Here is a 25,429-nt window from a genome sequence, read left to right as displayed (position 1 = left end):
AAAAAATAAGTGTGCTTGCACCCACCTTTTTACCCTTAAAAATATCAGCCACCCTGCTGGGGTTAAGTCTTGAGGAGCCCCAAACCTTTACAGAAAAGCAGAAACTACTGCTTTTCGGTGGTTCCTCTAACAATACGGTGATATTAAGTCAGCGGACCCACAGAAAGCACCTTGACAAAAAAAAAAAAGTCTTGGTGGAGGTCAGGTTAGGGATACTCAATTTACAAGCATCCATGTTCCTAGCTTAGGAAAACTGACGCGATCAACCCGTACACAGCCACTTCTCGTGGGTGCCCAATGCTATGGCACCTTTCAACCCGGCTAGGGATGCATAATTTATCCTGAGCTCGTCCTTTTTCGGTCCTTTACCTACTGCATTGAGTGCCCAGGCGAAGTGATTGTGCGCCTGTTAAAAAAACATACAGGTCTATCCAGTACCGAGCGGTAGGAAGAGCTGCGTTAGTGCCTGCGGCACCCGCGGTTGCCGCACGCAGTGTGCAGCTCACCTACCGCTCGATCCTGAACACTAATTTTATGTAAATGTAAACCACGGCTAAGAAGGGCCCGTGAAGCCTTAGGCCCGCGCAACCCATTTTACTGGATAGAGCGCCTATACAGTATCCTGGGTGCGCGGGCCTAACGCTTCACACCACACTGGTATCTGTCATTTCAAATGTCATTTGAAATGACAGATACCAGGAAGTCGGGACTGCCAATCCCCCCTCCCCTCCTCCCGAAGCAGGGCGCGAAAAGCAGCCTTGCTCCGGGAGGAGGGGAGAACCTGACAGCGGCGAAGCAAAAAAAAAAAAAAAAAAAAGCGAAAAACCAAAACCAAGTCGCTTCGCTTCTTCCCTCCTCCCGGAGCAAGGCTGCTTTTCGCGCCCTGCTCCGGGAGGAGGGGAGAAGCGGCGAAGCAACTTACTTTTGCATCCCCGATCGGACTTACTTTTTTTGCAGCCGTCTGGCCATCTGAAGAAGGTTTCGTGGCTCCCCTGCCTCCCGGGGGAAGATGGATGCCAGCACGGGGGAAAGCGGCCCCTGTGCATTCAATTGGCTGCTCAAGACGGGACGTCACATGCCATGACGCCAAACGTCGTGACGTCACGTCTTCAGCAGCCAATTGAATGCACAGGGGCCGCTTTCCCCCGTGCTGGCATCCATCTTCCCTGAGGAGGGGAAGATACCTTCTTCAGATGGACCGGACGGCTGCAAAAAAAGTAAGTTTAGGCAGGAGAAGTCTGATCGGGGATGCAAAAGTAAGTTGCTTCGCCGTGAAGCGACTTACTTTTTGCTTTTGGTTTTTTTCGCTTTTTTTTTTGTGCTTCGCCGCTGTCAGTTCTCCCCTCCTCCCGGAGCAAGGCTGCTTTTCGTGCCCTGCTCCGGGAAGAGGGGAGAAGTGACAGCGGTGAAACGACTTACTTTTTGCTTTTGGTTTTTTCGCTTTTTTTTGCTTCGGGAGGAGGGAGAGGACTGGGGCTGGCCCGGAGACCGGCATCCATGATCGCGGCCGGGGCAGGTGAGCGGGGGCTGGGGGAAAGCTTGCCACCTACCCTTACCCCTGCCTCTACCGCAGGGGTCAGGGTAGGCGGTAAGTTAGCAGGTTAAACGCGCGACAAAACGGCAGGGAAAGATAGCGATAGTCGGGGCGCGGGTTACGGGATGCTAGGGAATAGCTAATTCGCTCGTTTGCATGCAATATCCATGCCGTGTGCGGAAGGGGTTGGCCGGGGATTTTAGGACACAGTAGGAGTAGGTTAAAGTGGATTCGGGATCGCAGGAAGGGATAACGCGGCCGGAAAGTGAGTAAAACGCGGCTTAGGAGCAGGGTAAACGCGGCCGCACTTTTCAGGATAGACCTGATAAAGAGAGTGGTGGGGGTGGGGGAGGCAGCTTGGACGCACAGTTTTAGCGCAGTGTGAGTACGTTGACCTGAAAGTTTTCTAGAAAATTTGAAGGCACCCGTGTTTCAGTGGGTCTTCTGTTGTGTTAGTTTAGCCTACCAATTTTTTTAAACTATTATTTCTGATGGGCTTTATTTTTATGTTCCTGTCCTGTTTACTATCGTCACACTACTTTAACCTTTTAGATCCTGTTCATTGAAGGAATTATTTCCTGATGCCCCTTTTTACATATTTTAGTTAACTAGACCCAAATATGGTATAAATATGGTATAAAAAAATTTGCAAGAAATTAAAAGTATATGAAAAAATGTTCCACTTGTGGAACATTGGTACCTAAAAGGTTAAGCAGAGTCCAAGCTATGTTAAATAAATAATAAATACGCGCTTTGGGTTGAGTCGTGGTTTTGTAGCGCCCTGCGTTATGCCATCTCTCCTTATCTTACGGCACAGAGGGCGAGGGAATCAGACTAAAGGACAACTTAGAACGGAATGAAAAAAAGAGGAGATAAGCCGGCGTTGCCATATCTCCAGTGCATTGTTGGAAGCCTGAGTAAGAGTTTGAGGCTCGACCAGCGCTTTGTTTTGTTAGACATCACCAACCATTTCAGCTCCTGCGAAGCAAATGTACTCGAGTGTCCAAGCCCGACTGCGGAACTGCCTGCAAGATAAGGGGCTCCGGGACGGCAGGAGCAGAGCGCTCAGCCTGTGTCTCGCTAGTCCTTCCCCGCCAGCTCACGGGCCGTCCAGCAGAGGGCGCAAGAGGCACCTTCCAACCCGGCTCTTCCTGCCAGGCCACCGACACCGCGGAATCGGCCATTGCAGGCGCTGGGAGACGGGGGGATGAGGAAAGGTAGCTGTGAGAGCAAGGTCGTTGACTTTCCCTCTAAGGCATGTCAAAAGCTCCGTCGTGATTTTACATGACCACAGGGCCCAGTGGTTTTCTTGCTTGCTTTCCTGTCCGCCTCGCAGATCCTGTTCTTTGGCAACCGAGATCCAAATCCCCCCCCGTCCGCCGCCGGTAGCTGCTCTGGTTGACAAGTCGAGCGCTGGGAGCCGGCCCCGCTCACTTCTCTTTAGTGTTTGCCGATGTCGGAGGTATAGCGCGCGCCGACCCCCCCACCCCCCGCCGAAAGGTAACGGCGGCGGCCCTCGCCCCGTCACCGCGTCCGGGTTATTGGGGATAGGGGAAGAAGGAGTGCGGGCGGATGGTTACTGGACAGGGGGAATGAGGGCTGCTGCCGCTGGGGGAGGGTCGCTGGAGGAAAGCTGCTGTCAGCCATGATGAGCTACCACCCCAAAGCAGCCGCGGCTGTTATTCTTGCGCCACCTGCGGGCAGGGCAGCAGCTGCCCGAGAAGTTAAAGGAGTGCGTGGGAGCGAAAGTGGGCAACAGGAGTTTGGGCGCAGTTGGGGGGAGAAAGCATCATGTGCAGGTAATAGGCGATAGTGCAGGGGAAGGACACATGAACTAAAAAGAATATAAAATAAATAAAAGTAAGGCCAGCATGCAGACACCTTGGAAGAGGGCTCTGCAGCCGCAGCTAAATGCTGGAGCGAGAAATCATTTGCCAGCTCCTCCCCTTTGGCCCCGCCCCCTGCTGGCGTCGTTGTGGAGCTCAGGGCCTTGAGCATAGGTGGCGGTGAGGGGTGGGGGTGAGAAGTGCACCCCTTTTATTCTAGAGAGTTTGCACATAGGAGGACAGTAAATAGATGTTGTGAGTAAGCCGTAAAGCAAAGATAGCTGCAAGTTGCAAAGTGTTTTGGGGGAATGCAAGTTTTCTGTATTAATGTACTTTACTAAATTATCCCCTTCTGCTATTTTAAACTCTCTATTTGTAAGCAGAGGATTGAGGCTAGTTTGGAGAGGCAGTATATACTTAGTGTATTTCAACCGGTGCTGAAAGTGTTAAAGCAGTGTTTCATTCATTCATTCATTCATTCATTCATTCATTCATTCATCTGTCTGGGCACATGGAAAATTGTGAAGGAAAGTTGGAGCATAGGTCTACCCTATTGAAAATAACAGTTTGATAAGGGTGAGGTCATGTTCAATAGTCAAAGTTGGAAGCTGTTAGAAAATCCATACTTCCCTTTTTCGCCAAGATAAATATGAGAAAACACCTGCAGTAGTACTTTGCAGTTTCCTCCTCCTCTTTTGGGCTTCCTTCAGAATCAGGACTGGAACCTGGCATCATGAGCTTTCATTCAGAACTCCCAGGGTTCCCCCCTCTCCATTTTTATATCACCTTCCAGCTTACTTTAGTTCAGTCATTGCAGTGGTATTCCTTGCTGTCTTCCATGAGTGCAAAACATTTTGTACTAACTTCCAATATTTTTCACAAAATTGATAATACCTGCTCTGAGGTCTCCTGGTTCTGATTTTGATTTATTTTTGAACATAGGGACCACAAGCACCTTTGCTAGTCTAGATATAAAACTGCTCTGCAACAGGGAAGTCAAAAAATTTTCACCTCTTGTGAATACAGTAGTAACCCACAGGAAAGTGAGGGAATTCAAACTTACTGATATTACAGTGTGTGATTAAGTTTGAGGTTATCTTTTTAATTGATCCCAGGAGAATTATGTATTGGACCGATATTTCAGACAACAGCCTCGCTGCTTTCAGTGGTTTGTCACAGAACTTAGTATGGAAGGGGAAAGAGGGCCTTGGCAGTGGATTAAGTATGGGTTCTAGAACAACAAGAGAGTTAAGGACAAGGCTGGAATGGCCTACCAGTGAAAGTGGAGTAGGCTCACACTGTAACAGAATTTAGGCATGGTTGAGACAGATGTATAGGACATCGGTAGGAGTAGGGTTGAATGGTTATATAAAAGACATTGGGGAACTAGTGTTGGTTTTAGTATGGGAAGGCAACTAGGCAGACTGGATGGGTCTTTATGTTATAATCTACAGCAGTTGTGGAGCTAGTTCACTCATTTCCTGTTGTGCTCTTGGATGAATAAATTTCTTGCAGTTTATTAATCGTTTTCACAGTCCACTAATTTCTTTCCCTTTTTCTGAGTTGTGCCCAGTGTTCAGCTTTACTACCTTCTGCTTCAGGTTATCTGTCTTAAGGAACCTTTTCACCATAAATATGAAAGCAAAGAAGTCAATTAGAATTTCTGCTTTTATCTCTGTCCATTATCAGTTTGTTTCCCATCCCATTCACAAAGAGACCTAAAGCATTCTGTGTTAAACATTTGATATTATTATACTCAAAAGTTTGGGCTATGTTTTATAGTTTTTGGCTTTTTTTTCTGTTTTAAAGTTAATTTTTCCATCAAAATGAGTGTTTGTGAAAAGTGCCAGATTGACAGCACTAGAAATCCACAGAGCAGTTGCAAGTTTCCCCTACACTGCCCTGACAATGTTTATCAGCTCTGCTTTGAAAGGGGCCACCTGTTACGGTGATAGGAGACAGTCTTCTGTTGTGAATTGAGACCTGGTTCAAAGATAGAAAACAGAGAGCAGGGCTAAATGGTCAATTTTCTCAATGGAGAAAGGTGAATAGTGGAGAGCCCCAGGGATCTATAATGAGACCACTGTTTTTTAACATATTTATAAATGACCTAGAGATGGGAAGAACAAATTAGGTGATCAAATTTGCTGCTAATACAAAATTATTCAAAGTTGTGATTGTGAGAAATGGAAAGAGGATCTTGGGAGACTGGGCATCCAAATGGCAGATGATATGTAATGTGAACAAATACAAAGTGATGCAGATAGGGAAGAGCACCCTACATTATGGCTACACGATGCAAGGTTCTACATTGGGAGTTGCCACCCAGGAAAAGGATCTTGGCAGCATCATGGATATGTTGAAATCTTCTGCTCAGAGTGCAATGGTGGCCAAGAAAGCAAATAGAATGCTAGGAAGCATTAGGAAAGGAATGGAGAATAAAACAGAGAATATCATGATGCTTCTGTATCCCTATGGTGCTGCTGCACCTTGAATAGTGTGCGCATTTCTTGTCACCGCATCTGAGAAAGATGTAGCAGAATTACAAGAGTGACCAAAATGATAAAGGGGATGAAAAGAATCCTCTATGAAAAAAGGCTAAAGAGACTAGGGCTCTTCAGTATGGAGAGGAGATAGCTGAGGGGAGATATGAGAGGTCTATAAAATAATGAGTGGAGTTATCTGGTAAACGCAAATCTGTTGTTTACTCTTTCAAAAAGTACAAAGACTAGGGAACATTCACTGAAGTTACTAGGTGATTTATTTATTTAAGCATTTTATATACAGTCATTCAAGTAAAGACAAATAGGTGAAAATATTTTTTTACTTAATGCACAGCTCTGGAATTTGTTGCCAGAGGATGTGATAAAAGCTGTTACTGTAGCTGGGTTTAAAAAATGTTTGGACAAGTTCCTGGACGAAAAGTCCATAAACCATTATTAAGGTGGACTTGGGGAAAGACACTTCTTATCCCTGGGATAAGCAACAAGGAATCTATTGGACCTTTTGGAATCCTGCTAGGTACTTGTGACCTAGATTGGCCACTGTGGAAAACAGGATACTGGATTTGAAGGACTTTTGGTCTGATTCAGTATAGCAAATCTTATGTTCTTATGAAAGGTTAATTCAGTCTCCCATGCATGTGCAGTATTTGATCTTTGTGTTAAAACTAGCAGTGATGCCAGTTAGTGCCAAACTGTGATGCTGAGTTTTGTGATGTGGGAATTGGCCTGAAGCTGCCAATCCTTTTCTCATAGGCCATCAAAACATTAACTGTTTTATTTGTTTTTATTTTACTGGTGATACCTGCCTTTTAGCTCCATTTGAATTTGGGGAATGAACTCCTCCTGCTCTCTGAGGCACTCTTTGTTGAGAGGAGGTAATCGGCAGTAGTAACAAAGATGCTTACAACAAAAGTAATTCATTTTTTAGTATTAGTGACAGAAGTGAATATTTTTTTCAGACCAGATAGAAGTGAAACTTTAAAGTTTTGGATGCAGGGAGGGGGTGAGGGTATATAATGCACTGAGTTATTGATTTTATTTTTCTATTTTAAATGTTTAATCATTTTTGGGGTTCTGCTGTAGAAAGCGGACAGTCAAGTGTAAATAATAAAAATAAATATTTGTATTTTGTAAGTAGGGTGGGAAGTTGGAAGTTGAGGTTAAGAGCACAGAGGTGAATCCTCATAGCTTATGAAAGTGAGGGCTGTTTGTTTAGTGGTTATCCTGTAATGTGTGCAAATGTTTGAAGTTAGTTAAAGCATGCACTATGTGGCTATAAAAATATGTATATTTTATTTTCCATTGTTGGAAGTGAGATGAATTTAGGTTTGCATAATTCTGAATGTTTAAAATCTTGGATCTAGTCTGAGGCTAGTTACTTGCCCTGCTTAGCATGTGATCTTAGCTAAACATTTGCATTCTGGCCAATAAAATGAACCATGCTCTTACACTGACATTCACCAGGGGTTTAGTATGTGGAGTGAAATGAAGGGAAGAAAGATTGAAGACTGACTGCACTCAGTGCAGTGCAAAGATTTTCAGCTGTGCTAAGACAGTAGACTACGTTTATTATTACTGTGTAACCTTCGTCACTAGACTTGTGTACTTGGTCAAATGGGTTTGAGTGCAGTGTAACCTTAGGGTGATTACCAGACTCCCAAGATGTTATAGATCCCGAGGATTTCGACTCCAAGCCTGTAGTGCAGAGTTTCCAGTAGCTGTAGTGATGCAAGAAAAACTGGACTCTTCAGAGTTCCCACAGCTTACAGAAAGTACTGGCAAGTTCTCAAAAGCTCGTGTATCAGAACATCATTTCAGTTGGTCCAATCCAAAGTTTTCTGTAAGCTTTAAAATTGCTAAACAGTATACTTGATATAAGGATTGTCCATTGTTCTCCATAGATTTTTAATTAAGGTATTTGGCTTACCATGTTCATCATCCAAACACTTTCGGCCGGTAGTTATGTTCCAATATGAGGTTGTGAAATAGGATCATTGGAGGCTGGAGCTTGCAGTTTCCCCAGCACATTGCAAGAGCCAAGTTAGGAAGTAACTTCTGTTATTTGTGCGTAGCTCTGTGCACGCGAAGAAGAGCTATTCTTACTTGCTGACTGGAGTTTTCTGCTTTTGAGTCACTAGGTTGACATGCTGCTTTATATATATCTATATCTATATATATATATATAAATATAATGTTGGGGTACTGTGTTCCTTTTCATGTTTAGTAATGCAGGCTCGGAATTTAGTAGGGACTGCAGTATTTTCCGGGAGGGGAGGGGGATGTCACTGTCCTAGTGCAGAGCCAGGTTACTAGGATGGCTGCACCCACGGAGGGGATGGGAATGGCCAGCAAGATTCGGCATGGGTTCAGGAGCAACAGGTTTGAAAAACATTTTTAGCGGGCTTGATATTGGAAAATTGTAGGGGCAGAAAAAAAGTCTGATTGTCTTAAGTTGCTAGCAGCTGTGCTGGCCCACAAAGGTGGTGCAGGGAGGCCTCAATTGCCCCTGCTTGGAGAGGGGAAGAAAACAAGAGGAAAAACAGATAAACACATGAAAACAAAAATAAAATGTTACAAAACCATCTTTCCTCTGACTTCTACAAAGTTTGGCCAGCACTTATGTTTTCCATTTTTCCACTCCTTGAAATCTGATCGATTTATTTATTTAAAATCCTATATATTCTGCCTCATTCAATAACGATTGTTCTAAGCAGATACAGGTTAAAACAAACTGAGTATTTAACAGATACTGATAAAGTCAACCACAATAAGACAATACAAAACATAATAAACATATAACATGTAATACAATTTCCTAGCACATTCAGTTACTCATGTAAATACTAAAATGGTGGAAGCTATATTTAAGAACAGAATTACTGGTCATATGGATTAACATAGTTTAATGGGGAAGCACAGCATGGATTTAGCAAAGTGACGGCGTGCCTTACTAACTTATTAGAATTCTTTAAAGGTGTGAATAAGCATGTGGGTAAAGATAAAAATATCAAAATCATGGAACAGATAGGTAGACATGGTTTAATGGCACACAGCCAGCATGGATTTACCAGAGGAAAGTCTTGCCTCACAAATATGCTACATTTTTCTAAAGGGGATAATAAACAAGTGGATAAAGGTGAACCGATAGATGTGGGGTATTTGGATTTTCAAAAGACGTTTGACAAAGTCCCTCATGAGAGGCTTCTAAGAAAACTAAAAAGTCATGGGATAGGAGGCGATGTCCTTTTGTGGATTACAAACTGGTTAAAAGACAGGAAACAGAGAGTAGGATTAAATAGTTTTCTCAGTGGAAAAAAGTAAACCGTGGAGTGCCTCAGGGACCTATACTTGAACCGGTGCTTTTTAATATGTATATTTATAAATGATCTGGAAAGGGGTACAACGAGTGAGGTGATCAAATTTGTGGATGACACAAAATTATGCAGAGTAGTGAAACCACTTGTGGATTTTGATACATTGCAGGAGGACTTTGCTAGACTGGAAGATTGGGCATCCAAATGGCAGATGAAATTTAATGTGGACAAGTGGAAGGTGATGCATATAGGGAAAAATAACCTATGCTGTAGTTACACGATGTTAGGTTCCATATAAGAAGCTATCACGCAGGAAAAAGATATGTGCGACATTGAAATAATTGGCTTTTTGTGCTGTGGCTTTCAAAAAAGCAAACAACGTTAGCAATTATTAGGAGGGGAATGGTGAATAAAATGGAAAATTTCATAATGCCTCTATATTGCTTCATGGTGAGACCGCACCTTGAATATTGTGTGCAGTTCTTGTTGCTGCATCTCAAAAAAATATATAGATGCACTGGGGAAGGTACAGAGAAGGGCAGCCAAAATTATAAACGGGATGGAACTGCTCTCCCATGAGGAAAGGCTAATGAGCTGTTCAGCTTGGAGAAAAGATGGCTAAGGAGGGATATGATAGAGGTCTATAAAATCATGAGAGGACTAGAATGGGTAAATGTGAATTGGTTAATTACTTTTTGGATAATAGAAGAACTAGGGGGCAGTCCATGAAGTTAGCAACTAGCACATTTAAAACAAATCAGAGAAAAAAACAATTTCACTCAGTGCACAATTCAGCTATACAATTTGTGCCAGAGGATGTGGTTAGGACAGTTAGTGTAGCTGGGTTTAAAAAAGGATAAGTTCCTGGAGGAGAAGTCCTTTAACTGCTATTAATGAAGTTGACTTAGGGAATAGCCACTGCTATTACTGGCATCAGTAGCATGGAATCTACTTAATGTTTGGGTACTTGCCAGGTACTTGTAACCTGGATTGGCCACTATTAGAAATAGGATGCTGGACTTGATGGACCCTTGGGCTGACCCAGTATGGCAACTTCTTATGTTTTTTATGAGCTGATCAACAGCTGGGCATCTAAATGGCAGATGAAGTTTAATGTAGACAAGTGCAAAATGAAGCACATAAGGAAGAATAATCCTAATTGTAGATTCATAGTGCTGGATTCCACATTAGAAGTAACCACCTAGGTAAAGGATCTTGGAGTCATTATGAAAAGTACATTGAAATCATCAGCTCAGTGTGTGGCAGTGATTGATAAAACAAACAGAATGCTAGGAATTATTTGGAAAGGAATGGAGAATAAAATGGAGAGCATCTTAATGCTGCTGTAAACTTCTGAGGTGCAACTGCAGTTCTGGTCTCTCCATCTCAAAAAAGATATGGCAGAACTAGAAAAGGTACTGAGAAGGGCAAAGGGAATGGAACAGCTTCCTTAGGAAAGGCTTGGAGAAGAGATGATTAAAAAGGGATATGAAAGAGATTAATAAAATCATGAGTGGGATGGAACAGGTAAATGGGGAACAATTATTTAAGAACATGCCATACTGGGTCAGACCAAGTGTCCATCAAGCCCACCATCCTGTCTCCAACAGTGGCCAATCCAGGCTGTAAGAACCTGTCAAGTACCCAAAAACCAACTGTAACTGTTGCTAGTAATAGCAGTGGCTATTTTCTAAGTCAACTTAATTAATAGCAGGTATTGGACTTCTCCTCCAAGAACTTATCCAATACTTTTTTAAACCCAGCTGCACTAACCACATCCCCTGGCAACAAATTCCAGAGTTTAATTGTGCTTTGAGTGAAAAATAACTTTCTCCGATTAGTTTTAAATGTGCCACATGCTAACTTCATGGCGTGCCCCCTAGTCCTTCTGTTATCCGAAAGAGTAAATAACTGATTCACATTTACCTGTTCTAGACCTCTCATGATTTTAAACACCTCTATCATATTCCCCCTCAGCCGTATCTTCTCCAAGCTGAACAGTCCTAACCTCTTCAGCCTTTCCTCATAGAGGAGCTGTTCCATCCCTTTTAACATTTTGGTCACCCTCCTCTGTACCTTCTCCATCGGAACTATTTATTTTTTGAGATGCGGTGACCAGAATTGTACACAGTATTCAAGGTGCGGTCTCACCATGGAGCGATACAGAGGCATTATGACATTTTCCATTTTATTCACCATTCCCTTCCTAATAATTCCCAACATTCTGTTTGCTTTTTTGACTGCCGCAGCACACTGAACCGACGATTTCAATGTGTTATCCACTATGACACCTAGATCTCTTTCTTGGGTTGTAGCACCTAATATGGAACCCAACATTGTGTAATTATAGCATGGGTTATTTTTCCCTATATATGCCTCACCTTGCACTTATCCACATTAAATTTCATCTGCCATTTGGATGCCCAATTTTCCAGTCTCACAAGGTCTTCCTGCAATTTATCACAATCTGCTTGTGATTTAACTACTCTGAACAATTTTGTCTCATCTGCAAATTTGATTATCTCACTTGTCGTATTTCTTTCCAGATCATTTATAAATATATTGAAAAGTAAGGGTCCCAATACAGATACCTGAGGCACTCCACTGTCCCCTCCCTTCCACTGAGAAAATTGTCCATTTAATCCTACTCTCTGTTTTCTGTCTTTTAGCCAGTTTGCAATCCACGAAAGGACATCGCCACCTATCCCATGACTTTTTACTTTTCCTAGAAGCCTCTCATGAGGAACTTTGTCAAACGCCTTCTGAAAATCCAAGTATATTATATCTACCGGTTCACCTTTATCCACATGTTTATTAACTCCTTCAAAAAAGTGAAGCAGATTTGTGAGGCAAGACTTGCCCTGGTTAAAGCCATGCTGACTTTGTTCCATTAAACCATGTCTTTCTATATGTTCTGTGATTTTGATGTTTAGAACACTTTCCACTATTTTTCCTGGCACTGAATTCAGGCTAACCGGTCAGTAGTTTCCCGGATCGCCCCTGGAGCCCTTTTTAAATATTGGGGTTACATTTGCTATCCTCCAGTCTTCAGGTACAATGGATGATTTTAATGTAAGTTACACATTTTTACTAATAGGTCTGAAATTTCATTTTTTAGTTCCTTCAGAGCTCTGGGGTGTATAACAGATTGCTAACTCCTGCCCTCTAGAGGAGCGAATTATAACAGATGGGGAGCGGCATCGGCAGTCGTTGGACCATCTTCAGCTGGGGCCCCTCTGGAGATTGCAGTGGTGACTTCCCCTGTCTGAGGCTGGCTGCCTGTGATGAGTTGGTCGCATTAATGCCTCAGCGATCGGTTATTGTGATTCCACTTTCCTTTAGGGGGTTGCTGGCCTCGATCCCGCTGCTTCCTTCTCTCCTTTTAAAGGGGAAGATCGACTGGGTTCCAGGGCAACCCTTTCGGGTTCCCCTCTCGATGCCTGATTATGCACCCCTTTGATGGGTGTCCCTCATTTTCCATTCCCGGACAAGGGATGGCTCTGGTCTGACTGGCACCATCCCTGAAAATAGTCGAGAATACCACTCTACCTTGGGCACTCTTAAAGACGCCGCATGTCTATCCATGAGGGAGCCTGTCCAGTTTTGCTCCCGGGTGACCCTCCAGGTTTTACCCTGTTTGGGAGTCACTTTGGAATCAGCTGGACTTGGTGAGCATCTTCCTTAAGGATCGCTATAGTCAGTCATAGAAACTTAGAAATGACGGCAGAAAAAGATCAATCGGCCCATCCAGTCTGCCCAGCAAGCTCCCACACTTATTTAACCAACCACCAAGTTCAGGCCCTTGTTGGTAACTGTTTGATTAAAATTTCCTGCCATCCCCTGCTATTGATGCAGAGAGTAATGTTGGAGTTGCATCAAAGTTGAGCATAAGGATTAATGGTTAAGGGTAGTAACCGCTGCATCAAGCAAGTTACCTGATGCTTGTTTACCCAGACTGCAAGATCAATGCCTTGTTGGATGTTGTCTGTCATTCTTGCTTGTGGAATCCTCCTCTGTGAGGAGAATTTCAGTCCATCAGCTGGGTGTTTGTGCCTTTCACCCTTTTGCCTTGTCCATGGCTGTGGGAATTTGGGGCCGATTACCCCACCACAGAGGCACTGCCTTTTGCTCGCAGTAGCGCGCAAGTTGTTTTTCCCCTTTTTCAGGAACACCTCGTCTGTGGACAGGGGAGTCCTGGGTTATTCAATGTTGTCCATTGCTGGGCCATGTGCTCCCTTAGGAAGGTAAGTTTCTCTCCTGGGGTGATCATTCTCAATTCCCGCTGTTTCAAGAAGACTGAATGCTCCTTCTCAGTGGGTTGCTCCCTGCTAGTTTTGGCAGTGAGATGTTCGCTTGGGGCTGATAGACAAGCAGGCGACTTGTGCTTGCCCCAGAAGTCCTCTGGTCTTCCTCTTTATGTTCTTCTCTCTTTCCAACTTCTGATTGGATTGTCGAGGGGAGGTAAATCTAAGCCACCTGTATGAGACTAAATGTACGATTGAATCTTTTTGGGTAGAAATCCCTTGTATGTTGGGGAAGAGAATAGTGATAGGAGTATACTACTGTCCACCTGGCCAAAATGGTGAGACTGACAGTGAAATGCTAAGAGAAATTAGGGAAGCTAACCAAACAGATAGTGCAGTAATAATGGGAGAGTTCAATTACCCACCCACAAAATAGTTATGTTCAAAACACAACGAACACAAAGAAACGTGGTTATTTAAAGTCCAGTCCAACGCGCGTTTCGCATCGCTGCTTCAGGGACTGTAACAAAACACTTCGCTTCTGTATTTAATGACTGACAGGAATATTACTGCCCCGTTACTTATTTACTTGCTTGCCGTTTACTTGCTTTCTGCAAAGGACAAATACCTTCGTTATTCAGCAAAACTTGCAGCACATATAATTAAAATGTTTGGCACATACCTGGGCAACGCTGAATGAAAACAACAGAGAACTCACCCGACCTTGCCGCCGTTTCCTCTTACCGGCATCTGAGCAAGGTTGCCGCGAGAATACAGCTGATTATATGTGATTTGTCATGTTACAGCTGTGTGAAATCAGCGTGTTTCAGCTGTGTGTGAGTGATGTTCACATGAAATGGACCCATTCTATTTCTTTGTTAAGTCCATAAGGATTCACTGTTTCTAATGCAAAGATCCAGCGTTGTTCGCTTTGACGAAGACGCTGAATTCTGTCACCTCGTCTCCAGTGTGCAGATATTATTTCCAAAACAGTCCATTTTATTTCAGAGAAAGTGTGATTGTGTTCAGTGAAATGTGTGACCAAGCAAGTAAACGGCAAGCAAGTAAATAAGTAACTGGGCAGTAATATTCCTGTCAGTCATTAAATACAGAAGCGAAGTGTTTTGTTACAGTCCCTGAAGCAGCGATGCGAAACGCGCGTCGGACTGGACTTTAAATAACCACGTTTCTTTGAAAGTTTGAGCCAAGGAAGGTATCACCCCGATACAGATTTTTACAAAAATACTAAAAATAGTAAAAATATGCAAAAAAGAATAAAGGACTTGGGTCAATGATTAAACACAACCTGAAGTGGCAAGACCTTAAGCTAAAATATGCTGGTATGCCCGCAGGTGTTATGATGGTCCTATAAATAATAGCACATTGACTAAGAAAAATTACAGTTGCATGATGTCTTTCTAGTGAGAATTGTGTTCGTTGTGTTTTGAACATAACTGTTGATATTGTGTGTGGGTTTCACGAATTTACAGTATTACAATATGGCACACACACCTTGGGCAAACATCCTGAGTTTTTCTCAGGATCAACTAAGTGACGCATTACAGAGTGAATCTCTGTTTTCAAGCGACCAACCTATTCCATCCGTCTCCAGTTGGTCTGAAATCACCATGTTGCACAAAAGATTAATCCGCACGGAACTTCACAGAGCCACAATGGTAGAATATTTAAAACACCATCGCATCCCGAGGGGCCTCAGGATGGTCAAGGAACCTAAAATTTATACAGAATACCCCGAGTTCCTGGAACAATGGTCCTTCATTTTAAACAAATGTTCCATGGACCTGATGTTGTTGATAGTTAGACGCATAAGATCACACAGGAATTGCAGGAACAATCAATGGCTATGTTGGAATCATTGAAGCAGGACGTAGCCCTAGAAGCATTCGACAATGCCCATCAGGAATTTAAACGCAACATGGACAAATTTAAAACTGATGCAAAATTAGCCAAGATTAACAAATTCAAAAGAGATGAGGGAGACTATAAAGAAGGCCCCATCTATCCGTGGCTTAACCGCACTGCTAAACCTAAACAAGTTACTTTCAACTCATCTGATCATTCTTCAGGCAGCGATGAAGAAACACCGTCGGGGGACGGTTTAAAACAAGCACCACAGCGCGGAAAAACAGGCAGAGGAAGGAGACGGGGGTCTCGAAATTATTACAACACGGACTGGAATCGTCCATGAACAAGGTCACAGTATCAGCCAAACAATCCCCCTCCTTCAGCTGCAAAGAAAGGATGGATGTAAAATCAGCTGTTATCAACATATCAGGATGCCAAATCACAGCAATTGAAGAAAGTGTCCTGAACAAAGGATTACATTTTGTTCCCACCCAACCTCATGATCCGTTTCAATTTCGTTGTGACTTCTATAAATTCATCAGGCAACTACAACGTAAAGTCTACCTGTCACATAGTCCGTTTGAAACTTCTCCATTATCAATCACCTCCATAGTGAAGAATAAATCAAAGTGGAGTCCGCCACCTCCGGGGGATGCAGCCATCATCACGTTTCAACAACTAGTTATGCGTGAAGTGGAACAAATTGAAAAAACAAAATCTCATAGTTATTTCAATTTAACCAAAGAAGAACATCAGGCACTTCAGCATCTACGTGACAGACAAGACATTGTCATTAAACCCGCGGATAAAGGGGGCGCGGTGTTCGTTATGAGTTTCACATCATACATTGAGGAAATCCAGAGACAACTTTCAAATAAATCATTTTATCAAGAATTACAGACAGACCCGACTGATGAAATATTAGCCGAAGTCACACAACTAGTAGACAGGGGACATGAATTGGGGTTCTTGACCAACAGCGAAAGAGAATTTCTAATCAATAAACATCCAACCATCCCAGTGATGTACATTGTTCCCAAAATCCATAAGAATCTTGAAAACCCCCCCGGTAGACCGATCGTCTCTGCCAAACAGTCTGTCCTAGAACCAGTCTCCATCTTCCTGGACAAAATGTTACAGCCTTATGTCTCACAAGCAGACTCATACATTAAGGACACCTCCGAAATGTTGCAATTTTTATCCACAGTTACGTTATCCAGTGATAGTTTACTTGTCACTATGGACATCGAATCTCTCTATACAGTCATTCCCCAAGCAGAACTTCTCACAGTAATATCCTCAGTACTAAAGAATCGAGTGCCTCCTCAACGCATTCCTACATCATTTTTTATAGAACTTCTACATCTTGCACTGAGTAAGAACTATTTCATGTTTCAGAACAAATTTTATTTGCAAATTTGTGGCACCGCCATGGGAGCAGCCTTGGCTCCAGATGTGGCTAATTTATTTGTCACAGCATTTGAATCACAATATATTCATCAAAATCAGTGGTCCACTCAATTAAAACACTGGAAACGTTACATAGATGACGTCTTCATAAGAACATAAGATCATAAGAAAATGCCATACTGGGTCAGACCAAGGGTCGATCAAGCCCAGCATCCTGTTTCCAACAGTGGCCAATCCAGGCCATAAGAACCTGGCAAGTACCCAAAAACTAAGTCTATTCCATGTAACCATTGCTAATGGCAGTGGCTATTCTCTAAGTGAACTTAATAGCAGGTAATGGACTTCTCCTCCAAGAACTTATCCAATCCTTTTTTAAACACAGCTATACTAACTGCACGAACCACATTCTCTGGCAACAAATTCCAGAGTTTAATTGTGCGTTGAGTAAAAAAGAACTTTCTCCGATTAGTTTTAAATGTGCCCCATGCTAACTAATAGTATGGCAAGGGTCCTCCACGTCCCTGCTGGAGTTTCATTCTTGGCTGAACAATCTAAATTCATGCTTGAAATTCACAATGAATTATGACCAGTATCAAGTGGCATACTTAGACATCTTCATAACCAGAAGAGAAGACACAATTGTCACTACACTTTTCCGGAAGCAAAATGAGCGTAACAATCTACTAAGATTTGACAGCTTCCATCCAAAAATTTTCAAGTTCAATCTTCCAGTGGGGCAATTTATGCGTATCCGACGCTTGTGCACTGAAGATGATTAATTTAAAATACAGGCAGAACAATTGGCAAAACGTTTTTTACAACGAGGGTATTCAACATCTTGTGTAAAAAAGGCATATCGCCGAGCACTATATTCTAATCGAGATTATTTATTTCTCCCAAAGAAATTGGCGGATTTGAACCCGCAGACATTGGTCAAGAGGCATTCGCTGGCATCCCCCTCTATTAGTAGAGCTATTAGAACACATTGGTCAATCTTACAGGATCTTCATCCTATGTTGAAGGAGCCCATACGAATAGCCTATTCAAGAGGAAGAAACATCAAGGACCAAGTTGTGCATTCAAGCTTACGTGAGGCATCAATTCCTCATACCACAGTTAACAATTGTGTCAATTGCACATTTTGTACTTTTGAAATCATCACAGACCACTGTATGTACTGCATTGGGACGTACACTGTCGTTACCTCAGTCCACATGTAAAACCTCGTTTGTAATCTACGCTATATTCTGCCCATGCCCACTAACCTATGTGGGCATGACAAAGCGTCCTATTCGTACCCGCCTAACAGAACATAAATGCTGCTTAAAGACAGGAAGAATTGAGGAGCCATTGGTCACACATTTCACTGAACACAATCACACTTTCTCTGAAATAAAATGGACTGTTTTGGAAATAATATCTGCAACCTGGAGATGAGGTGACAGAATTCAGCGTCTTCGTCAAAGCGAACAACGCTGGATCTTTGCATTAAAAACAGTGAATCCTTATGGACTTAACAAAGAAATAGAATGGGTCCATTTCATGTGAACATCACTCACACACAGCTGAAATGCGCTGATTTCACACAGCTGTAACATGACAAATCACATATAATCAGCGGTATTCTCGCGGCAACCTTGCTCAGACGCCGGTAAGAGGAAACGGCGGCAAGGTCGGGTGAGTTCACTGTTGTTTTCATTCAGCGTTGCCCAGGTATGTGACAAACATTTTAATTATATGTGCTGCAAGTTTTGCTGAATAACGAAGGTATTTGTCCTTTGCAGAAAGCAAGTAAACGGCAAGCAAGTAAATAAGTTTTGGGGCAGTAATATTCCTGTCAGTCATTAAATACAGAAGCGAAGTGTTTTGTTACAGTCCCTGAAGCAGCGATGCGAAACGCCCGTCGGACTGGACTTTAAATAACCACGTTTCTTTGAAAGTTTGAGCCAAGGAAGGTATCACCCCGATACAGATTTTTACAAAAATACTAAAAATACTAAAAATATGCAAAAAAGAATAAAGGACTTGGGCCAATGATTAAACACGACCTGAAGTGGCAAGACCTTAAGCTAAAATATGCTGGTATGCCCGCAGGTGTTATGATGGTCCTATAAATAATAGCACATTGACTAAGAAAAATTACAGTTGCATGACGTCTTTCTAGTGAGAGTTCAATTACCCCAATATTGACTGGGTAAGTGAAACATCAGGGCATGCTAGAGAGAGAACGTTCCTGGATGGAATAAAAGATGGTTTATGGAGCAATTGGTTGATGAGCTGTCAAGAGAGCGAGCAATTTTAGATCTAATTTTCAGTGGAGTGCAGGGTTTGGTGAAAGAGGTAAGGGTGGTTGGGCCGCTTGGCAATAGTGATCATAATATGATCAAATTTGAATTAATGACTGGAAGGGGGACAGTATGTAAATCCATGGCTCTAGCGCTAAACTTTCAAAAGGGAAACTTTGACAAAATGAGAAAAATAATTAGAAAGTTGCAGCTACAAAGGTAAAATGTGTGCAACAGGTGTGGACATTGATAAAAAAATACCATCCTAGAAGCACAGACCAGATGTATTCCATGCATTAAGAAAGGTGGAAGGAAGGCAAAGCAATTATCAGCATGGTTAAAAGGTGAGGTAAAAGAGGCTATTTTAGCCAAAAGATCTTCATTCAAAAATTGGAAGAAGGATCCATCAGAAGAAAATAGCTTAAAGACACTGATAGGACAGGCTAAGAGAAAATTTGAAAAGAAGTTGGCCGTAGAGGCGAAAACTCACAATAAAAAAATATGTCCGAAGCAGAAAGCCTGCAAGGGACTCAGTTGACTATTGACGATCAAGGGGTTAAAGAGGCACTTAGAGAAGATAAGGCCATTGCGGAAAGATTAAATGATGCTTCAGTGTTTACTGAAGAGGATATTGGAGAGATACCCGTTCTGGAGAAGGTTTTCATGGGTTGATGATTCAGATCAACTAAACCAAATCACAGTGAACCTGGAAGATGTGGTAGGCCTGACTGACAAACTGAAGAGTAGTAAATCACCTGAACCAGATGGTATACACCCCAGAGTTCTGAAAGAACTAAAAAATGAAATTTCAGACCTATTAGTAAAAATTTGTAACCTATCAATAAAATTATCCATTGTACCTGAAGATGGGAGGGTGGCTAATATAACCCCAATATTTAAAAAGGGCTCCAGGGGTGAGCCTGACTTCAGTGCCGGGAAAAATCGTGGAAACTGTTATAAAGAATAAAATCACAAAATATTTAGGTAGGCATGGTTTGATGAGACACAGCCAGCATGGATTTACCCAAAGGAAGTCTTGCTTTACAGATCTACATTTTTTTTGAAGGGGTGAATAAACATGTGGACAAAGGTGAACCAGTAGATGTGGTGTATTTGGATTTTCAGAAGGCGTTCAACAAAGTCATGCATGAGAGGTTTCTAAGAAAACTAAAGTCATGGGATAAGAGATGATGTCCTTTTGTGGATTGCAAGTTGGTTAAAAGATAGGAAAACAGAAAGCAGTATTAAATGGTCAGTTTTAACAGTGGAGTGCCTCAGGGATCTGTACTTGGACCGGTGATTTTTAATATATTTATAAATGATCTGGAAAGGGGTAAAACGAATGAGATGATCAAATTTGCAGATGACACAAAATTATGTAGAGTAGTTAAATCTCAAGAGGATTGTGATGAATTGCAGGAAGATCTTGCAAGACTGGAAGATTGGGCTTCCAGATGGCAGATGAAATTTAATGTGGACAAGATCACAGGGCCGGATTTTAAAAAGGTTACGCGCATAAGGTACGCGCATAACCCTTTTAAAACCCCCCTGCGCGCGCCGAGCCTATTTTGCATAGGCTCGGCGGTGCGCGCAAGCCCCAGGACGCGCGTAAGTCCCGGGGCTTGCAAAAAGGGGCGGTCGGGGGCATGGCCAGGGGGTGTGGTTTTGGATCGGGGGTGTGTTCGGGGCGTGTGGGCGGTCCGGGGGCATGGCCGAGTGCCCCGACACAGCGGCCTGTGTTGGGGCCTGCTGCGCCGGCGCGCGTAAGTTACTACTGCCCAGAGGCAGTAACTTTTCAGATAAAGGTAGGGGGGGTTCTAGATAGGGCCGGGGGAGGGGGGTGGATTAGGTAGGGGAAGGGAGGGGAAGGTGCGGGGGGGTTGGGGGGTGGGAGGGAACGGGCAGCGCGCACAGGGCTCGGCGCACGCAAGTTGCACAAATGTGCACCCCCTTGCACACGCCAACCCTGGATTTTATAAGATATGCGCGGCTACGCTGTGTTTTAAAATGTACACGCGCGCTGTGTTTTAAAATGTACCCCATTGTGTTGCATATAGGGAAAAATAACCTTTGCTGTAGTCACACAATGTTAGGTTCTATCTTAGGAGTTACCACCCAAGAAAGAGATCTAGGCATCAAGTGGATAATACATTGAAATCGTCGGCCCAGTGTGCTATGGTGATCAAAAAAGCAAACAGGATGTTAGGAATTATTAAGAAGGGAATGGAAAACAGAGGATGTCAAAATGCCTCTGTATCTGCTCCATGGTGAGACTGCACCTTGAATACTGTGTGCAGTTCTGGCCACTGAATCTCAAAAAGGATAGAGTTGCACTGGAGAAAGTGCAGAGAAGGGTGACCAAAATGATAAAGGGGCTTGGAGCGGCTGCCCTATGACTAAAGGCTAAAGAAGTTAGGGCTGTTCTGTTTGGAGAAGAGACGACTGAGGGGGAAATGTGATAGAAGTCTACAAAATCATGAAAGGTCTTGAACAAGTTAATGTAAATCGATTATTTACTCTCTCAGATTATTTACTCTCTCAGATTACTCTCTCAGATTATTTACTCTCTCAGATAATAGAAGGACCAGTAGCAAGTAGCTCATTTAAAACAAATCGAAGAAAATTATTTTTCACTCAGCACATAGTTAAGCTCTGGAATTCATTGCCAGAGGATGTGGTTACAGCAGTTAGTGTAACTGGGTTTAAAAAAGGTTTGAATAAGTTCCTAGAGAATAAATCCATAAACTGTTCTGATGGTAATTAATAATCAATAGTAGCTTGTTATCTATCTAATGTTTCAGTACTTGCCAGGTACTTGTGACTTAGATTGACCACTGTTGGAAACAGGATACTGGGCTTGATGGACCCTTGATCTGACCCAGGTATACAGAGATAATAACATAAGAACATAAGATATGACCCAGTATAGCATATCTTATGTTCTTATCTCTGTATACCTGCAGGGAAGGATACACCACATTTTTCCACTTATTTTGCCATTCTGTGGCCAATACTGCCTTAGTTTTTTCTCATTCTCTATGTTGCCCAAAGGGCCTTTCTGCTCCCCTCACGATCCTGTGACAGGATAGATGAACCTATTCTGACAAGTGCTAATGAGTGAGCTTCAGGCCTTTTTGGGCTACAGGTCAGTTTGTACATCCCCTGAAACCCTTGACACTGTCCTGCGCAGTCAACTACGTCTGATTCGGTACGCTCTGTCTGTCCCAGGCCCTTCCGTGGTTTGCTGCTTGTTCTTTCAGGTGTGGAATGGGTTTCTTTTGCCCATTTGGCCTACCAGCCATACCTGGGCACTCTTCTCCAGACGTTTGGCTGTCAGTGGTTGTCAGTCTCTCCTGGTGGACTCTTGGACCACAGTTTATTTTTCGGTTGTTTTTTTCACTCCGAAGGAAACTGCTGTTTTCGTCCTAGAATCTCTCTTGTTTACATCTCTGGGTCCTTCCTGTATCCATGAGGATCTAGATCCACTGTTTTTGTCAGAAACCCTTCTTGTACTGTCTTCCATGATGCACAGTTGCTTCTGTTTGAATTCGCATCACTCCGGCTTTCCATGTGGTTAGCTGCTTGATCAGAGGAGTTTTGCTTTGAAATATGAGTTTGGTGTTGTAAGATTAACGGGAAACTGTACCCTACCCATCATGAGCTATGCAGTAACATGAATGGAAGTTCATCCACATCCATGAAATCTTACTCTTAGATTATATTTTGTGCTTTAAGACTACGTCATACTTTCTCCCACACAGTTCTTGGTACCCGTGTTCCAGTTTAGTTTACAGAATATTCATAGATGATTCATGAGCTCTATTTTCATACATTTGGTTTCTGTACCATGTTAACCTACAGGTGTTGGTTATTCTGAAAACCAGACATGCTCAAAGGTCCTGAACACAGAGCTTGGACTCTACAGCTATATTTGGAACACAGTCTCATTGGTTCATGTTGGCCATGATGTCACACCCACTCTAGCACTGTATAAAATATTCCTCCTTTGTGACACTACCAGACATGATTCTTCCCATGGATTCAGGGGGAAGTGCTTGAAAAATGGCAGTAATTCTTGCCAAGTAAAATGTTTTGTGATTTATAATAAACGTAAAGAATATTACAGTACATGTTGGGTGTGGTTTTCTTACAAAAAAAATAGTACTGTTTAATACTCTGTTTATATTAGGCATAGTAAAAGTCCTCTTGCAGATAAGAGCATAAGAAATGCCATATTGGGTTAGACCAAAGGTCTTTCAAGCACAGCATTCTGTCTCCAACAGTTAATTCAGGTCACAAGTACCTGAACCAGGGATAAGCAGTGGCTTTCCCAAGTCTACATGGCTAATAGTGGTTTATGGATTTTTCCTCCAGGAACTTGTCTAAATCCTTTTTAAATGCAGCCATGCTAACTGCTCACACCACATCCTATGGCAGCAAATTCTACAGTTTAATTGTAAGCTGAGTAAAAATATTCTTTTTCCAGTTTGTTAAAATGTGTTACCTATCAACTTCATGGAGCGTCTCCTAGTAGTATTTTTTTTTATTCAAATGATTCATACAACTGCCCTTCATTCCTTGGTGAAATCAGGAGATATTGCTGTTAATGACATCTCACTGAATTGAACAAATCAATTGTTAACAATATCAGGGGTCATATAATATGCACTGCACTGGTTAAATGGATTTCAGTTTGTAGAGATCCAAACTTTGTGACATATACTAAAAGCTTGATTTGGGGAGGTTTTCCTAGGAAGCTTGTAATTGAAGAATTTAAAAGAATGTAAATTCTTTTTTCTTTTTTTTGGGGGGCGGCTTCACAGTTTCTCCTGCTCTTTTGGGCTCTCAGCTCAGTTGGAATTGGGGCTGGAATCTGGCACCATGAGCCTTCATTTGCAACTAGCTGGGGATTTTTCGTCCTCATTTTATATCCCCTTCAGTTCTTGCAGTCATCACAGCTAAGGGCCATGTACCAGGGCTCCTTCTGGAACCCTGGAATCATGGGCCCTAAATCTGGCTACTAGGTATCACTATTGCATGATGACTGGGACTAGTGCCTTCCCCTCCCAGGTGCTGTGAACTGCTCTGGCTGGTCCAGGGAGCTGAATACTTGAGCTGGGAATTGAATCCAGTTCCTTCATGTGTAGCATGTAATAGGACCAGCCCTAAAAGAATGTAATTTTGGATTCATATAAGATTGGTACTACTGTTCACCAATTGAACTCTTGAAGTACTGTTCCTAGTGTATGATAGTTGCAGCTTTTAGTTAAAAACAGGTTTGCAGTGGTTTCTTATAGCCTCTTATTCTGGCTGCCTTTTTTCCTCATCATGAACACTAATATCTATAACATCTGCAATCCTAATTATTGAGGACTGGTTCTCTGCATATGTCAGGGCTTCCCAAGCCTGTCCTGGGGACCCCACAGCCAGTCGGGTTTTCAGGATATCCACAATGAATATGCATGAATAAATTTGCATATACTGTCTCCGTGGTATGCAAATGTATCTCATGCATATTCATTGTGGATATCCTGAAAACCCAACTGACTGTGGGATCCCCAGGACAGGTTTGGGAAGCCCTGGCATATACTAAAGGTTTCACCTTCTTATCACCCATCTAACTGCCTCAATAGAGAAATAAGAGTTGTGATTTTACTTTACCTCAAAGGGTTGGCAAACAGCTATTCAGTTATCTCTCTTTAAATCTTTGTTTATTGCAGTGACATAGAATGGCACAAGTTAAAATGCAGACCTCAGCTAACCTCTCTGGATCTCCCCTATCTCCTTCGGTGCTATCCCCATCAGTAACAAGTGCCAGTCCTCTGGGTCTGCATACGTCTATGAATGGATCCATTCCAGAACCTGCTGCTAGCTGTGCCAGTCCTACAGCTGGTCTGGTGGAGTCTGCTGCTCATCACTCACCAGGTAGGGAGGAGTTGTCATTCTTCTGAAGCAGCAATATCAAAACTTTTTCTGCCAAGGGGCCCTTTGAAATCTAACTCATTTCCTGGCCTTCTTGTTTTATCCTGGCCCATCAGTCACTCACGGATGATGGCAGTAGCAGCATCTCCAAATCTTACAAATTTCGAGTTTTGCTCACCCTAAGATTAACAGGGGTGGAGGGAGGGTATATATGAATAGAGGTAGAAAAATATTTTAAAAAACTTGGCATTATACAATTTCTAGGAGTCAGGAAAATAAGTTTGTTTTCTTTTGTAATTTATCGGTTGCTTTTATGCCATTTTTTTTTTTTTTTGCGCTCTCCTTCCTCCAGCCCCTTCTCTTCCCCACCTCCCTTCAGCCTTTCCCTTTCTTCTCCTTCCACCCCCTGCCTTTTCTATGTGGCTCAGTAGTAGGTGGCTGCCATCTTCCAAATTTTAGTTGCCCTGGCTCAGGTGATTTTTTTCTCCCCTACACATGATTCTACTAAAAATCGTAAGTTGTAG

At 42.7% G+C, this 25,429-nt stretch overlaps 1 protein-coding gene across 10 annotated transcripts in view; it reads left to right on the top strand.

Annotated features, from left to right (window-relative positions):
- The first annotated feature begins 2,694 nt into the window (after positions 1-2,694).
- The window catches only part of STAU2 (staufen double-stranded RNA binding protein 2), a 559,185-nt gene continuing 536,450 nt past the window's right edge, over positions 2,695-25,429 (top strand). For 6 of the 10 annotated variants that reach the window (XM_029591487.1, XM_029591484.1, XM_029591486.1 and 3 more), the window contains exons 1-2: positions 2,942-3,034; positions 24,704-24,908. In XM_029591487.1, the coding sequence (XP_029447347.1) occupies positions 24,713-24,908 (196 nt within the window). In that variant the 5' untranslated portion in view covers positions 2,942-3,034; positions 24,704-24,712. Of the gene's footprint in view, positions 2,790-2,941; positions 3,035-24,703; positions 24,909-25,429 lie in introns of those variants that run through there. The other 4 variants (XM_029591479.1, XM_029591480.1, XM_029591481.1 and 1 more) reach the window with 4 other exon arrangements.

The sequence above is a fragment of the Rhinatrema bivittatum genome, chromosome 2, assembly GCF_901001135.1.
Source record: "Rhinatrema bivittatum chromosome 2, aRhiBiv1.1, whole genome shotgun sequence".
Classification (NCBI taxonomy): domain Eukaryota; kingdom Metazoa; phylum Chordata; class Amphibia; order Gymnophiona; family Rhinatrematidae; genus Rhinatrema; species Rhinatrema bivittatum.
Note: the sequence above shows the minus strand (reverse complement) of the source record. Positions and strands in the feature narration are given on the sequence as shown.